The 16,241-nt window shown below is 40.9% G+C and overlaps 2 protein-coding genes and 1 long non-coding RNA gene across 4 annotated transcripts; all 3 read left to right on the top strand.

The window, feature by feature from the left end:
- The first annotated feature begins 1,487 nt into the window (after positions 1-1,487).
- LOC136183193 (uncharacterized) lies at positions 1,488-5,579 on the top strand. Its single transcript, XR_010669028.1, has 3 exons — positions 1,488-1,522; positions 4,931-5,098; positions 5,244-5,579. It is a non-coding gene; the product is annotated as an uncharacterized lncRNA (long non-coding RNA).
- A 1,758-nt stretch (positions 5,580-7,337) lies between these two features.
- On the top strand, positions 7,338-9,484 carry LOC109981205 (chemerin-like receptor 1). The gene is made up of 2 exons (XM_020629889.3): positions 7,338-7,685; positions 7,795-9,484. Exon 2 carries the CDS (start codon positions 7,809-7,811, stop codon positions 8,829-8,831), a length of 1,023 nt encoding a protein of 340 aa, XP_020485545.2. The 5' UTR covers positions 7,338-7,685; positions 7,795-7,808; the 3' UTR covers positions 8,832-9,484.
- A 1,741-nt stretch (positions 9,485-11,225) lies between these two features.
- On the top strand, positions 11,226-15,279 carry rnf185 (ring finger protein 185). Of its 2 annotated transcripts, none has more exons than XM_020629928.3 (6): positions 11,226-11,847; positions 13,049-13,067; positions 13,158-13,270; positions 13,508-13,562; positions 13,942-14,059; positions 14,160-15,279. In XM_020629928.3, the coding sequence occupies exons 1-6, from the start codon at positions 11,669-11,671 to the stop codon at positions 14,252-14,254; spliced, it is 579 nt and encodes a 192-aa protein (XP_020485584.1). In that variant the 5' UTR covers positions 11,226-11,668; the 3' UTR covers positions 14,255-15,279. The 2 variants fall into 2 exon arrangements, with proteins under 2 accessions (XP_020485584.1, XP_020485583.1); XM_020629927.3 differs by having other exon boundaries at positions 11,227-11,847; positions 14,157-15,279.
- Positions 15,280-16,241: the final 962 nt, after the last annotated feature.

Here is a 16,241-nt window from a genome sequence, read left to right as displayed (position 1 = left end):
TAGGAGGGCTGGCTCTGTGCTGGGGACTGCTGTGGAGCCCCTGGAGGTGGTGATGGGGAGAAGGATGATACAGAAACTGTTGAACATTATGGACAATAACATGCATCCCTTACACAATCTCGTGTGTGAACAAAAGAGTGTTTTTAGTGGGAGGCTACAGCAGCTAAGCCGCAAAAAGGACAGATTTAAAAATACTTTTTTACCTACTGCAATTGCACTTTATAACGACTCCCCTTTAAGTAAGGACAGAAGACATTTAAACTTTTAAACTTTAGCCTGAGTTGCATATATCATATATCAAACTGTATTGTGGGCTCATGTTTTTTGTATGGGTGGGATATGTATATATGTGTTGTGTTGTGTGTTTGTATGTATGCTGGCTGCTGGAACACCTACATTTCCCTGCTGGGATGAATAAAGTATATCTTATCTTATCTTATCTTATATATAAATATAAAACTATATATTCCCACTGTACATCTCCAGTGGGCAGTGGTGTAGTGCAGGGCATACCAGAATCAGAATCAGCTTTATTGGCCATATATGCTTACACACACAAGGATTTTTTTCTTTGAACTGTGAACTGTACTCTCTATGTACAAAGTATAAAAATGAAATCTAAGACACAAATACAAAATATACAAAGACTAATATGTACAAGACTTAATAAGACAACAGTGCAGTGGTGAGTTGTGCAAAGGATGCTGAAGTAAACATTTTTCATAAAATGCATAATAATGTTTATTTTTGTTACCATAGAGAAGATGGAACTTTCAGCAGTAAACATCAGGACGTCAGAACATGCATGTGTAAACAAAGCAGGGACTTTCACTGTGTGGAGAATTGATTGTGTACACTATTATTACATTCAGTGGTGGTTCTAGACCACTTTTACTGAGGGGGCCAAACTGGGGCCAGTTGTTTTGTCAGATGGGAACATTAAACCCAGGTCAAAAATGGACAAAGATAATTGCTTTAATATATATAATGCCAAATAATAGTGCACATCATTAAATACCACAACATAAAATACCATGATTTATGTTTGTTTCAGTAACAGAATTAAATACTAGATTGTGAGTCAAATACTGTGTATGTGTTATTAGGGGGGGTCTTCCTTTTGGAGGGGTCAGTTTTACAGGGGCACTGGCCCCTGTTGGCTCCTGCCTAGAACCGCCCATGATTACATTACATGATTTAAAAATGATAAAACCTAAATTAATATGATTTCTAACGCCTATTAATTATGTGAAACACGGTCGACCTTTGGTATTTGTGTATTATTTTTGAATCGGCAGTGACTTTTGTGTAATCTCCTGTGTTTATCTCATTGGTTTCATAATTAGTGCTTGATTTATTTGTTGTAATGCCATTGTTGTCTGCTCCAGATAATTGTTAACTTGGGTTGTTTGGTGTGTGTGTGCGTGCAATGTAATGGTCATAGTTTGTGCTATGATTCATCCGTCATGTTTGTACTCATAGGCGGGCTGGGCCTGGGACCAAATCAGTATTTTATCATAAGGTAAGAATTTCCTCAAATCAGCATGTTCTAACAAAGTGGTGATGCTGCATGCTGCATGTCCGAACATGTGATCTCTGCTGTGATTGTGTGTGTGTGTGTGTGTTTGTGTTGGGATCTTAATCAGGATCAGCAGAGGAATCTTGTGTGAGTTGTTTGATGTATCTTGATATAAGTGATTTGGTCTTCCTTGAACACTGTTATCAGTCAAAATAATTTGGTTACTGGTTATTTCACATGAGAGATATTTGTATGTGTTTGTTGTTTCCACTCTTCTGACATTTTAAAGTAGATGACTCTGTGCTGGGAAAAGGTAATGTCTGTTTTTGTCAGCTATATGTTACAGCATAAGAATAAACATGTGAATCTATTTTTAAAGCTATTTCTAACTTTTTAACTTTGATTGTTGCTTATTAAATCACAACCCAAATGTTAAAGTTTTCTTGTGAGGAGGAGAGAGGAGAGGAGGAAGAAGAAAGCTGGTCTCCTCTTAGGCCGAGGGACATTTCACGTACGATCAGAGAGGATTCTGGTTACCGCTCCATGTCATCTGATGAAGAGGATGGTGACGACTTGGACGACGGTGGAGAGGCCGATGAAGAGGATGCTGCAGAGGATGAGAACAGCATCAGACCTCTTCGCTTTGAGGACCTGCCATCACCATCCCAGGACTCTTGGAGTTGCCTTGACCACATCCCTGAAGAAGCAGCTCCATCCACGTCTGGCCTCATCACCTCCAGGAAGAGGAGAAGGGAGGAGGAAGAGGAGGTGCAGCATCCTGCTCAGAGGCCAAGGAGTGCAGAGGAAGGCCTCAGAGAAGAGGGAGAAGAACCCACTCCCTCAACTTCAGGCCTCATATCCTCCTCAAACAGGTTCCGACACAGTCTCTGGGAGGTTCTCCGTAACGGTCTAAGGCAGGACAGTGACTCAGATTAGGATGGTTGGCCCGGTGTGCAGCCAGATCAACCAACCTTCTGAAAACTGTCGCTACTTATTTTTTGTTCAGTTTGATTTGCTGCTTTAGCCTCCATCAGAGCTCTTAACATTTCAAATAATATAATGTAATTTAAAATACTGTTACGGACAGATCGTTAGCTTTTCTTTCTTTCGTTAATATAAAAGCTGGTTGTGAACAGGAGGTGTGGTAGCTATGTTTTAATGTTTTGGGAGGAAACTACAACTCCCAGTGCTGACGGCTATTAGGGAACCTCATTTCCTCCCATAGTGTTTGTGAGGGGGGGCAGCTGATTGGCAATTGAACACACCTAGTAAGAACAGAGGAGACAGTCACTTAGTGCTAAAGCCTCTCCACACTCTCTTCACCAAAATCAAAAAGCAAAACAAATATCTGAACTCACTAAAACAGGAAGGGGCTGATGGCTCAGGGAAGGTGAAGACGGGGTTCGTCGGACCGCAATGACAGGACGCCTTCAAAGAGCTGGGTCTTTAGCTTTTTCTTAAAGATGCAGAGGGACTCTGCAGATCGAATGGAGTTTGGAAGTTAATTCCGCCACCGGGGGGCAACAGAGGAGAAGAGTCTAGTCAGCAGCTTAGGACCCTGTTGTGAAGGTTGGATCAGACGCCTTTCATTGGCAGAGCGTAGTGGGCGGGAGGGAGTGTAGACCTGGATGAGAGAGTTAAAGTAAGGAGGAGCCGTTTTTGTCGCTGTTTTGTAAGCGAGCAGCAAAGTTTTAAATTTGATGCGAGCAGTAACTGGGAGCCAGTGTAAGGAGATGAACAGCGGAGAGACATGTGCTCTTTTAGGAAGGTTGAAGACCAGTCGTGCTGCTGCATTTTGTATCATCTGCAGGGGTTTGATAGTGCATGTAGGAAGACCTGCCAGTAGAGAGTTGCAATAGTCAATGCGTGATATCACAAGAGCCTCTACCAGGAGCTGTGTAGCGTGTTCTGACAGATAAGGTCTGATCTTCCTGATGTTGTACAGGGCAAATCGGCATAACCGGGCAATCGAGGCTACTTGAACCTTAAAAGTTAGCTGGTCTTCAATCATGACACCCAGGTTCCGGGCAGACTTTGTGGGCATGAGTTTGATTGTTCCAAGCTGGATATTGATCTGTGGTTGCATAGAGGGACTGGCTGGGATGACAAGGAGCTCAGTCTTTGAAAGATTGAGTTGAAGGTGGCGTTCATTCATCCATTTAGAGATATCAGCAAGGCATGACGAGATCCTTGTAGAGACTGTAACATTGTTTGGCGGGAATGACAGGAAGAGCTGGGTATCGTCAGCATAGCAGTGGTATGAGAAGCCATGAGAGCGGATTATTGAACCAAGTGAGCTTGTGTATATGGAGAAGAGAAGGGGACCAAGCACTGACCCTTGAGGTACCCCTGTGGATGAGCTGTGCGCTTTGGAAACTTCTCCCTTCCACGACACTCTAAAGGATCCACCAGAGAGGTAGGACACGAACCAGCAGAGGGCAGATCCTGAGATGCCAAGTTCAGAGAGCGTGGATAGGAGGATTTGATGATTGACTGTGTCAAAGGCAGCAGACAGGTCTAGCAGTAATAGAACTGAGGACTGACCCGCATCTATGGAAGCTCGTAGCGATTCTATTACTGGCAGTAGTGCAGTTTCAGTAGAGTGGCCTGACTGATTTGGGTCAAACAGATCGTTTCTGGACAGGAACTCAGAGACTTGCTTAAAGACTTTGCGCTCAAGTATTTTTGACAGAAAGGGCAGAAGAGAAACCGGTCTGTAGTTTTCAACCTGGGCTGGGTTTAGTGTGGGTTTTTTGAGCAGAGGGGTCACCCGAGCTTGCTTGAATGCGGTGGGGAACACACCCGTTGACAGAGAGGAGTTGATGATATGCTTAAGTGCAGCATAAAGCTGAGAGGAAATGGTCTGCAGGAGGCTTGATGGTATGGGGTCCAGAGGACAGGTGGTGGGCTGAGAGTCTAGCACAAGCTTAGAGACTTCATCCTCAGTCAGAGAGGAGAATGAGTCGAGTGAGGCACTTTTGGTTGGTGCCTTTGGGCTGAGTTGGTCAGGCTCAGAAAACTGGTTCCTGATGGATGCAACCTTTTCAGTAAAATACGAGGCAAACATGTCTGGTGTGAACAGATCAGAGGGTGGAGGAGGAGGTGGTTGAAGCAGTGAGTTGAAAGCAGAAAACATTTTTCTTTTATCTGTGGCATTGCATATCTTGTTCTGATGATATGTTGTCTTGGCCGTTTTCACGCTGGAGGAGAATGAGACAAGTCTTTGCTTATAGTCATTGAGGTCAGCGGACTGTTAGGTTAAAAATGACTCACTCTTTTGTTCTTTGAAGTTTTTATTACTGACAGACACAGGTATGTAAATCATGCATTATTTTATTTATCTTACTGTTGGTGTTATTAGTAATTCAGTGATTCTTTCCAGGACTCACTCTGTTGTATGTTGTTACTCAGGTGCAGACGGCTGTAACTGTCAGGTGTGCTCACACCTCTGTCAGATACAAAGAGGACGAGACAAGACGAGGAGGAGGACCAGGACCCAACGCCCCTGCTCTCAATCCAGGGTTCCCATTACGATGATGAACAGAAAGATGGAGATAACGTGGTGCTTGGATCATTAAAGTATGTAAGCCCTTTATAAAGATTACAAATAAAGCTTTAGTGAAATAAAGTTATGATAAGCTAAAGACAGCATAACATAGTGTATTATGATGATATTTGATGATATATAAAATATTAACAAGTTGTTTGTGATGTTTCCTTATAGGACTCCGATGTCTCCTGTGAGTAGACATCAGCCAGCTGATCGTCCCTGGAAGCTCAGACGCCACAGCAGTCCACTGAACTCACTCCTGCACCAAACTGCTGCTTCCAGCCCCCTCAAACCAGAGCACAAACATCCAGAAGAAGAGCACAGCCCCACTCCAGAGGATGAGGAGTGTTCCTAACTCCTTAACTTTAATAAATCATTATTTTATCAAACTTATTTTTTTGCAAGTCATGAATCAGTTACGTATGCAATGCATGGATCGTGTTTAGTGTTGTGACGTGCATCCAAAACCACACCAGCTGGTGGAGGCCCTAAAATAAGATCAGGCCCTGATTAACTCCAGTGTACACACTTTACGGATGTCCTTCCTGACTCTGCCTATTGGCTGATGAGCAAGGAAGCTAAATCAACCATTAACATTGTCATGATTGACAATATGAAGTAGTTTGCTGCAGTTGTTTTCCTAGGATGGTGAAGGGATGACCTTCCTACTCTGTCTCTACTTGAATAGTACGTAATAACTGAATGTGCATGAGGATTCTTACATGTCACTGTTTATAACAGAGGCTGTTTATCCTCTGCTGGACGGGTCACTTTCAACACATTTGGGGGGGATATTAGGAGTATACCCACTTCTTCAGCCACCACTGCCAGTGGGGATATTTTTTTTATGTAAGCAGGGTCAGCAGCAGAACTTTTAGTTAATATACAAAAGTGTGATTTCTTTTAAAGATAATGAATAAAAGTAAAACAAAGTTCTGGTAGTTTACTTTATAGAATTGACTCAGCTTCTTTTTTTTTTGGGGGGGGGGGCATTTTGTGCCTTCATTAGAGAGATAGGACAGTGGATAGACTCTGAAATCAGGGAGAAAGAGAGTGACATGACATGCGGGAAAGGAGCCACAGGTCGGATTTGCTACTGGGCTGCTCGCTTGGAGGACTACAGCCTCCATACATGGGGTGCACGCTCTAACCACTGCACCACCAGCGCCCCACACTCAGCTTTTTATCTGTTACACAACTGCATCATGTGATTTTTAGGGAACCGTGACTACTTCCAACAACATTGCCCCTTGATTGTGTAATATGAAATGGTTCATAAATAAGCAGAATTTGACTTAGAGGCATCATGTATTTGATATTTCACTTAAGCAGGCATTGGTTTAAATAGTATGCCTTAATTATCGTATTACAAATGACCCTCCATCCACTCCAGAAGCAGACTAGGGTTTTCTGGCACAACTTCATAAACTTCCAAGGTGCATATAGAGGATGAAAAAAATCAACCTGATGAAGGCCACAAGCTGAAATGCATCGGCTTGATAAAGTTGTTCTTTTAACTATAATTGTGGTACAAGTATGCTGGAGCTTTTTTGAGCCCTCTATCCCCTTTGAACATATCAACATGTTCACAGACTCCTTTGTCAAACTGATAACCATAGACAACAAACAGCACCACTGTTTGCTGGTTTGTGATGTTGATTTAATGTCAATGCAAACATGCTACACCTAAGTTCCCCTTTATGCATTTGCTCTTGACACTTCTATATAATAAACATGATGAATCAACCATATGCTGAACACTTTTAACATTGCACACTCAGTGTTCCCCTTAGGTTTAAAGCATTGGGGGGGGGGGACAAGCCGACACAGCGACACAGCAACATGGCAACACAAACACTTGAAGGAATCTTGGTGTTCATGTGTTACTTTTAATGACAGCTGTCCTTTTCTATCGGAAAGATATCCTTAAATGACTTCTTTCCCTGATTTCCGACTCTATCCACTATCCTAGCTCTACAATAAAGGCACAAAAAGTCCAAAAATAAATCTTACAATCCTACAACTTTCTTTACTTGACCTTCAGGGGGTCCGGGGGGTGCTGCTGGGTGGGGGGGGGGCATTATATTTCTAATATAATGGTAGGGGAAACACTGCACATCATATACTGTATTAAACATGGACATATTCTTAGGAAGGTCACCCATTGGTTACAAACTTGCAATCTTGACAGAATAGTTTCACAGTATTGCAAACTTTGCAATTCTGTGAAAAGGCTTTTAGTCACACCCTTGGTTAAGAAATGTGGGTCTGTGGTTTTTGGAAATGCAGGCGTCAAAGAGGATCTCCTTTTAGAGATTGCAACATAGATATAAGCATTTAGATATAAGCTGTTGTAGGACTTGAAACAGCTATTTTAAAAGCATCTGATAAACCTCTCTGAAAGACCTCTTTATTGGCTTTCATTTACAAAGGCAAAATATGCTTTCTGGAGCTAGAGGAATATAGACTCTCATTTCTAACATGTCTGGTCGATTCTGATAAAATGTCACTTTCGTCACCTACTCTGCCCAGGAAAGAGAAGTGAGAAGTTGCGACCGGCTGGAGGAAGTCAGGACAGAAGGCACAACACGGATTGACTCCACATCAAGATTTAACGTGAGTACATTTCTTGAAACAAACTTAAATACATTCACCTGTTTAATTGCTACGTGTCTTCTTTGGGTAGATGTTTATAAAGACAGAGACTCTGTGCTTCGCATTTCAGGTAAAGTCACCAGCATGGATGTGGATTATATCGAATTTGGCGATTACACTCCTGACAATGAAACTGATAACAGCTCCAGCACATTTGTGAACTTCAGCAGTTCTCAATCGCAGTCTTTGACTCATGTCCTGGTAGTGGTAAATATCATTATATCTGTTATTGGCCTTGGAGGAAATTTGCTAGTGATCTGGATCTGTGGATGGAAAATGAAGAGAACTGTCATCACCACTTGGTACATCAGTTTGGCCATTTCAGACTTTCTGTTCTGTGCCTTTTTGCCCCTTGAAGTTTTCTACATGATCACCTCACACTGGCCTTTTGGACTGGTGTTGTGTAAACTCACCTCTTCCGCCCTGTTTCTCAACATGTACAGCAGTGTGTTCCTGTTGGTTTTGATCAGCATGGATCGCTGTTTAATGATCTCCTTTCCCGTGTGGTCACATAACCATCGGACAGTGCGGAGAGCATTTGGAGTCGTCCTGGTCATGTGGCTCCTTTCTGCCCTCCTGACGCTGCCTTCACTGATCTTTAGGCAGATCACAGTCAGCGGTTCAGTCACGCAGTGCTACACAGGTTACATGGGCCACTCCAGACACAGGGCGGTGGTACTAATCCGGTTCATCTGTGGGTTCCTGATCCCCTTCCTGATGATGGTGTTCTGCTGCTCAGTGCTCAGTGTTAAGCTGAGTCGTTTGACCAAGAAGTCAACAAAGCCGTACAAAGTCATGGCGGCCCTCATCCTGTCGTTTTTCTTCTGTTGGGTTCCCTATCATAGCTTCGTTCTCTTAGAGTTGGACCTGAACAACCAAAGCCTGGAAGTACTTCAGACTGGCCTGAAGGTGGGGGCCACGCTGGCTTCAGCAAACAGCTTCATTTCCCCGGTTCTCTACGTGTTTATTGGTAACGACTTTAAACAAATTCTAAAACGCTCTTTGACATCAAGGATAGAGGAGGCCATGGCTGAGGATTTCCGCACAGAAAGGTCAAGGTCAAAGACAATGGATGTGATCCAGAATCAAGTTAAACCATTGGTATAAAGGACAAGAACCCACTGACTTGAGGCGAGGCTCAACATGCTGCTCAGGATAGGATCAGGTGGAAGCAGATAGGAAGAAGGAATTAAACAACACGAAGCCAGAGTCAAAAATGATCCTAAACATTTGTTTTATTGACAGAATCAAATGTTTTTGCATGTTCAACCTCAGATGCACCCTACTGTAAATACATGTATGATTTATTTATCATGATGATGAAGCCTCATGCATTTCTAACACAATTTAAAAATTGCTTTACACAATGTTATTTAGGACTTTGTTGGTCAGTTAGTGATTTTCTCACTGACATCTCAGACATTTTAAATCTTTAGATGTATTATATCTGTAAATTCATTTCTTGTGTTTTTGTCTTATTATGTTTTCAAATCAGCTTGCTCTAAATTGCCTTGTGTACTAGTGGTAAACATTTTGAATCATATTCAGCTTTTAAAATATATTGTGCTTTTGAAGGGAGTTATCTTTATTGGAGTGTATAAAATGAACTTTGCTTTGGCCAATTGTTTGCAATGTTGTAACTTCCTCCTGCAAAGTTTGTGAAATGAAAACTTCTCTTTGATTTACAGTTACCCTGCTGAATGGTATGTGGTTCTTTTTTTATTTCTGTGTTTGCTTTTTTAATAAAACTTTGAATCGCCTATGTGCTCTTACTTTCATGTTTTGTTTTGAAAAATGGAAAAAAAAACATACAATATCAATGAACTGATCAAATGTATTTGCAAAGCACATTTAGTGCTGAACACGAAACAAAAGAGCAATACAGTATAATTATGGAAACATTTAAATAATAACCTCACAGAAAAATCACACATACATACTGTATATGCCCACACACATGCGCACGCACACACACACACACACACACACACACACACACACACACACACACACACACACACACACACACACACCATGTACTAAAGACAATAACAATTGAATAATAAAAAAAGGTTAATAATGTTAAACTTGATAAAAAATGAATGTTTTGAGGCGGGACTTAGAAGATTCCACAGAGGGGGCCGACCCGACTGAGGGAGGAAGGCTATTCAAAAACCCAGGGGCCTTGACAGCAAAAACTTGGTCACTCCAAAGTTTCTGATTCAAAAGAAAATAAACTTTAGAGTGTGGCTCAAAATTACACACAACTTCCCTCAACTCTAAAGAGCTTCTAAGATTCTTTCAAGCCCCTTTTCAACCGCAGGAACTTACCCCCTGAACTAGGGGCCTCTTGAGGAACTAGTGAGTTTCAACCGAAGGAACCAGGGTCTAAATTTAGTTCTGGGGTAAATAATCTAGCCCGGAAAAAGACCCATCTCAGGGGGTATAATACTTTCCTCAGGAGGGACTTAAGGGGCCTGTAGTGCCTGCAGCAACTGCAGCACTGAACGTCTCTGATTGGTCAGTCCATCGTATCATTTTAGGGAACCCACCATGTTTTGTTTTAAGATGGACTCAGAGAAGAAGGGTTATGACTGGTGGACCGATAACGAGATGCAGGCCTTGCTGACCACATATGCGGAAGATGACATGCAGCAGGAGTTGGAGACGGCGAGCTGCAACAACAAAGTATTTGGAAAAATGGCTTCAAGGTTGGCAAAGATTAGCAGAAACCACAGCGGCAAGCAAGTCTGGTAGAATTAAAAAAAACTATTTTTTAAATTAAGGACCACAACTACCGCAGTGGCTTCGACTGGAGGAACAGAAAGTGGTTCGACCGGCTTGACGCCGTGCTTGGTCACCGGCCTGCATTCTCCAGGACAGCGGCTACAAAAGACTCTCCCACTGCGTTTCTAGAGGCGATTTTTGGTATCTAGGCGGACAACCAGATGAGCAGTGATAGACCACATCAGATAGTTGTTTTTGTCTTGGGGTTTGGTGCACTCACATTCACTGTGTTTCTAGTTGGAGATGGCAGCTTGTAAAGGAAAGAGATAATGGTGGGAAGCTGTCAACACAGTGAAGATTTTAGCGAAGAAAACATTTTCTGGAGGTGATGAAATCAAAAAGTCAATGATTATTGGATGGCTTGAATCACCTGGTATACAGAAGTGCTGCTTTTTAAAATGTTCACTGTCTTAACTTGATTGATTGATTGATTGATTGATTGATTGATTGATTAAATTATATATTTATTTCGAATATGGTGATAAATAAATAATCAATTACAAAAACAATAAACAATATGAAATTTAAACCTAAACAACAATATCTGCTAACATTTAAAGGACAAAACAAAAAGTAGGCCTTCAAAAGTTGCTGTATGACGTGTTATGTATATCTTATGTTGCCGGAAAAAGAGACTTATAAACGTCACCACATACACCTTCATGATTGGAGGAGCTTCGTCCCTGGACAGCCATTAGCCACGCCTCCTTCCAGGATCTACTACCGGGTTAGGTTCAGCAGCGGATGTGTGACGCAAGCAGTTGTAAGGATATCCCCCCCCTCAACTTCTCTCAACAAGTTTGGATATTTTATTTTAAAACATTCCTGTCTGGATGTGCGATTTTAGTATCTGTTGTAACACCGATTTAATCCGTGAGATAGTGAAACTGTCAGTTTCCTCCTGTCTTCCTCGGTAGCTAACGTTAGCTGCTGGTCACTGTATCTACATGGGAGCTAGCTCGTTAGCATCCAGTCGATTTTACACGATTTAACTTTTTTTTTTTTAGAGTTATTTCTGAAAGGCGTAGTCTCTCCTCCCCTCGTCCTTGTCACAAACAAACCCCCCCAACCACTGGGCCTCCCTATGTACTTTGAAACACTGGGTGCCCGCGGAGTCACCCCACCTGAACCCTCCTGTTGACCGGATCTATCTTTAAATGGCTACCGCAGCTCCCGCTCCAGCCTCTGGCTCCACTGCGGCCACTGACAACCCAAATCCCGGATCCAGTAGCTCGTCTGCGCCCGACAGCGGCAACCAGGACAGCACTTTCGAGTGTAATATATGTCTGGACACCGCCAAGGATGCAGTTATCAGTCTGTGTGGACACCTTTTCTGGTAAGAACTATTGTTTATAACTCTTGTTTACAGTGGAGCATTATAACCCAGCTAATCTTACTGACCTGTTTTATCGAATCCTATTGGCCAATATCAGAAAACAAACAATAATAACCAGTACTTGTCTGACGTATTGTTATTAATTCTACTCCTAACAGCAAAGTTGAAAAATAATGTTGGTCTGTTTCGTAGGATCAACATTCATGTCTCCAAAGTATATATATATATATATATATATATATATATCTGGTTGTGTATCGTGCACTTTGGGTTCTTTTCTGTTGAATTGTATTTAATTATTTTTAGTATTTTGCATCTGTTATATTCTTACTGTTGTTTATGTTCTTCTGTGTTTGGTTTAGTTTGCTTTGTTCTTGCTGTTTGTCAAAGCACTTTGTAAACCTGTGTTTTTAAAAGGTGCTATATAAATAAAGTTATTATTATTATTATTATTATTATATATTTTTTCCCCTTTTATACATGTCTGAAATATTAGACAATTCTAGGCATTACCTTCAAAATATACACAAATGCTTCCCAGAATAAGATAAGATAATCTTTTATTTATCCCACAACGGGGAAATTTACAGTGTTACAGCAGCAAAGAGCAAAAGATTGCAAACAAAAAGTGAACACAGTACAATTTAAACTATAAAAAGAAAAATTAATAATGTGCAAAAAAATAGATTAAAAAAAATAGATCAGCTAAAAATCTATTTTATAAAAACTATGTTTGATATTTCTGTTGTAGAAACTTTAGATATTTTTCTACAAACGTGTAGTCTAAAAATAAAAGTGTGGAGCTGCCAGTGTAACAACAGTGTAATTGTAAGCAAACATGTATTGATTTTTATAATCTCTGTCTGTTCTACTGAAAGTTTTCCAACCTCTGGAGCCAGGTCTCCCCCTTCACATGAATGCCAGAAGGACTTCAGCTTCTGGTCTCTTATCAATGTTGGCACTAGCAGTGCTGATGTAGTAGTTCATTCTGAAATGAGAAGATAAATCCAAAAGCAGGGAGCCGTTATACTTGTTGTTCCACGCTCTGTACTAGCTTAACTCACATTCAACCTTTCACTTGTTGAGTGATGAATTGTTTTCATTTGTGAACACATAATATTCGGATGTCTCATTTTGATCAGCTTTACTAATCAAACCTCTTCCTTCTCTCTTATCGTCCTTTGCACCTCCTCCCCATAAGTTGGCCTTGCTTGCATCAGGTAAGCTTAACCTACACTATGAATGACTATGACAAAGATAACTGATGGAGACATGTCAGGTCCTAAGTATGTCTCTCTCTCTGCACACAGTGGTTGGAGACAAGACCCAACAGACAAGTGTGTCCGGTGTGTAAAGCTGGCATCAGCCGGGACAAAGTTATCCCCTTATACGGGCGGGGAAGCACAGGTCAACAAGACCCCAGGTTGGTATTTATTTTATTTTTTATCGCATTACTACAGGTAAGTTGACTGAAACGTCATGTGGTATTTAATCACAACACTACCTTGGTTTCTCCAGAGGTGAATACGGTCCATTCATATTTTCTAGAGCAACATTAAATACCCCTGTTTGTGGTTACATTTAAAATACACACATTTGTAGTCTCATTTCAGATGCAAGCAGAGTTGGCTCTAACAAAATGTGATTTTGTTTTTTTTAGAGAAAGAACACCTCCTCGACCACAGGGGCAAAGACCTGAGCCAGAAAACCGTGGTGTAAGTAGAACTATTTACAAATACATTTGCATGGTTAGGACAAAGTATCCGATTGATTTATTCCCCCAGTATTCCTAACATGATAACTTTTCTGTGTATTGAGTCACTATATGTCTGTAATGATGAAACCTGTACAAAGGATGATGTAGTTGCTGTCATGATGTGTGCTTTATCCATGAACAAAAAGACAGTTCCCAACGGGCTCCATTAGCACCAAGGTGCAGACTAATCTCTGGAGAATGATAACAAATGTCACTGATTGTTGCGTCACATCTCGCGCCCCTTGAATGTCAAACTGTACCTCAGATGTAGTTGATATTTGTCCAGGCGTGAGAATACAAATACATCCTCAAGTCATTCATGAACTGATGTTTCACAGGGATTTCAAGGCTTTGGTTTTGGAGATGGAGGGTTCCAAATGTCGTTTGGAATCGGCGCGTTTCCGTTTGGTATTTTTGCTACAGCTTTCAACATCAATGACGGAAGGCCTCCTCCAGGTATTTATGTTTGATATGTCACCATTAATCCTTGTTTTTTTTTTCTTTTTTATCTGCGATGTTATTAATACATTCTGTTTAACAATTTCACAAACAGCAGCTCCTGGGACACCACAGCACATGGATGAACAGTTTCTCTCTCGACTCTTCCTGTTTGTCGCTCTGGTGATTATGTTCTGGCTGCTGATTGCATAAGAGCAATTAAAAAAAAAAAAAAAAAAGACATCACATCATGGTCTGCACCAATCGGATTCTGCCTTCCACCATTAATTGTTCTTTGACTATTTTTTTCTGTCCTTTTGTCAACAAAGATGTGAGAAGATAAATGAAGAGTTTTTTTTTTTTTTTTTTCAAAAATAAAGCTACCTTTGCTAATCCAATAATAACAACTCTTCAAACCAGATGACCCTGGTTGCCTAATGTTTCATCTACACATCCTTTGTATTCAACTAACCAAAATTCTCATCAGCAAACAGCTGGTCACCTGGTTTGTCATGTCAGAACAAAAGAGCATAAGAGGTCAGCATTCTTTCCACTTCACATCACATTTATTATTCAGAGTAGTTTTTTCTTAGTGTTCAAATTAGACTCTGCAAAATTCAATAAGACACTGTTATGTGCTTATTACCTTTTATATGCTGTCAATCCCACATATTTTATAAAGACATTTATACCAGCCTATTTCTGGACACTGGTACCCCGCTTGATCCCCATTAACCTCTTAATTGACTATGCTCACCTGTCAAGATATTTTCTGTAAAAAGAAATAATTCAACGGCTTTTCATTCAGGCATATTTTTATAAATCACTGAAAAGGACCTAATGGTAAAAACGAATTACTAGCATGTGCATCGTCCAGATCTTTCTGTTCACTGATGAACTTAAGTTGGTTTCTATTGTTTGTTTTATCCTGCTGTGCTTGATTTTATAAATTAAGCATCTCATCTGCTAATTGAGAAGAAATACCACACAAATCAAAACAATGTCATAAATTGTCTTTTTATTTTACAGAAAATAACAAAAAATGTTCTTGCATGTTAACAGTTGTAAGATTAATTTATGAAAGTGTTCCTTTCCAATCCAGAAAGTCTTTAATTTCTGTATTTTACTGTAATTAAAATCTCAAATACTGTATATTATTACATAGTAGAAATGAGCAGTGGTGTGAATTCACTCTATTGACGCTATGTGAACCTATGTAAATACAGATGTTAATCAGATCCTGTGTGTTGTCCTATTTATGTGTAAATCTATAAATATTTCTTTCTTCAAATAAGCCTCAAGTGACCCACCAAATCAGTGTGGTGTTCAAACATTTACTGACAGCTCTGTTGAGAAACAGAGTAAATGTAGTCTTTCTTCACTCCATTATTTCACATGAAAAAAAAAGGATATAAAAAACAAAGAACATGGCATGAATATTGTGTGAAAGATGTTTCTAGAAAGCAGAAACAGATGGAAAAAAGTGTCCGTTTGGACTATTCCTGAGTGTCTGATTCTGCTTGTTTCTCACGCGGTTCAGGATGTGTAACGTTAAACTCTGCTTCATACATTATTTGCTGGATCTTCATTTTTGTCTCGCATCTTTTCTGTGGAGCGAGACGCTTCAGAGCGGGTACAAAGCTCAGCAGAAACAGTTCATCCTCGTCGCGCGGCCTGTTGGAGAACGACGCACCATTGTCTTTTACCAGCCACTTTGTAGGGGATGATTGAGAAGAATTAAGTGAGTGTGAGTCTGGCATGAGGCCTCGTTTTCGACCTGTTTTGTTTATGAAGGAGGAGCCTGATGACATCTTAGTCATAACAGCCAGCTGGGCAATCTGTGAGTCTTGATGTATCGATGGACTATGTGTCACAAACGCGACCTGCGGCTTGATATCTTGACTCACAGACTTCCCGTGGGTCTGCGACGTCTTGACTGCCTCTGACGATGTGGTTTCTGCTCCCGGGCTGCTAGATTCCATGTCAAGATTGTCGTGGTCATCGTCATTGTTGCCCGTGATATCTGGGTTTCCGCTTCTTGATCCAGCGAAGGGTGCAATAAAATTCATGAGTTGTCTGTATTTCCATCTGCTTTGAAAGACCTCTCCTTGTTTCTTGCTTTTGTTCTCCATTCTGACTTCCTTCAGATACCTGTCTCTCATGTTCTTCCATTTTCTTTTACAGTCCTCAGCTGGGAAAG

The sequence above is a fragment of the Labrus bergylta genome, chromosome 17 (genome assembly GCF_963930695.1).
Source record: "Labrus bergylta chromosome 17, fLabBer1.1, whole genome shotgun sequence".
NCBI classification, from domain to species: domain Eukaryota; kingdom Metazoa; phylum Chordata; class Actinopteri; order Labriformes; family Labridae; genus Labrus; species Labrus bergylta.
The sequence above is the reverse complement of the archived record's forward strand: the minus strand, read 5'-3'. Positions and strand labels throughout refer to the sequence as shown.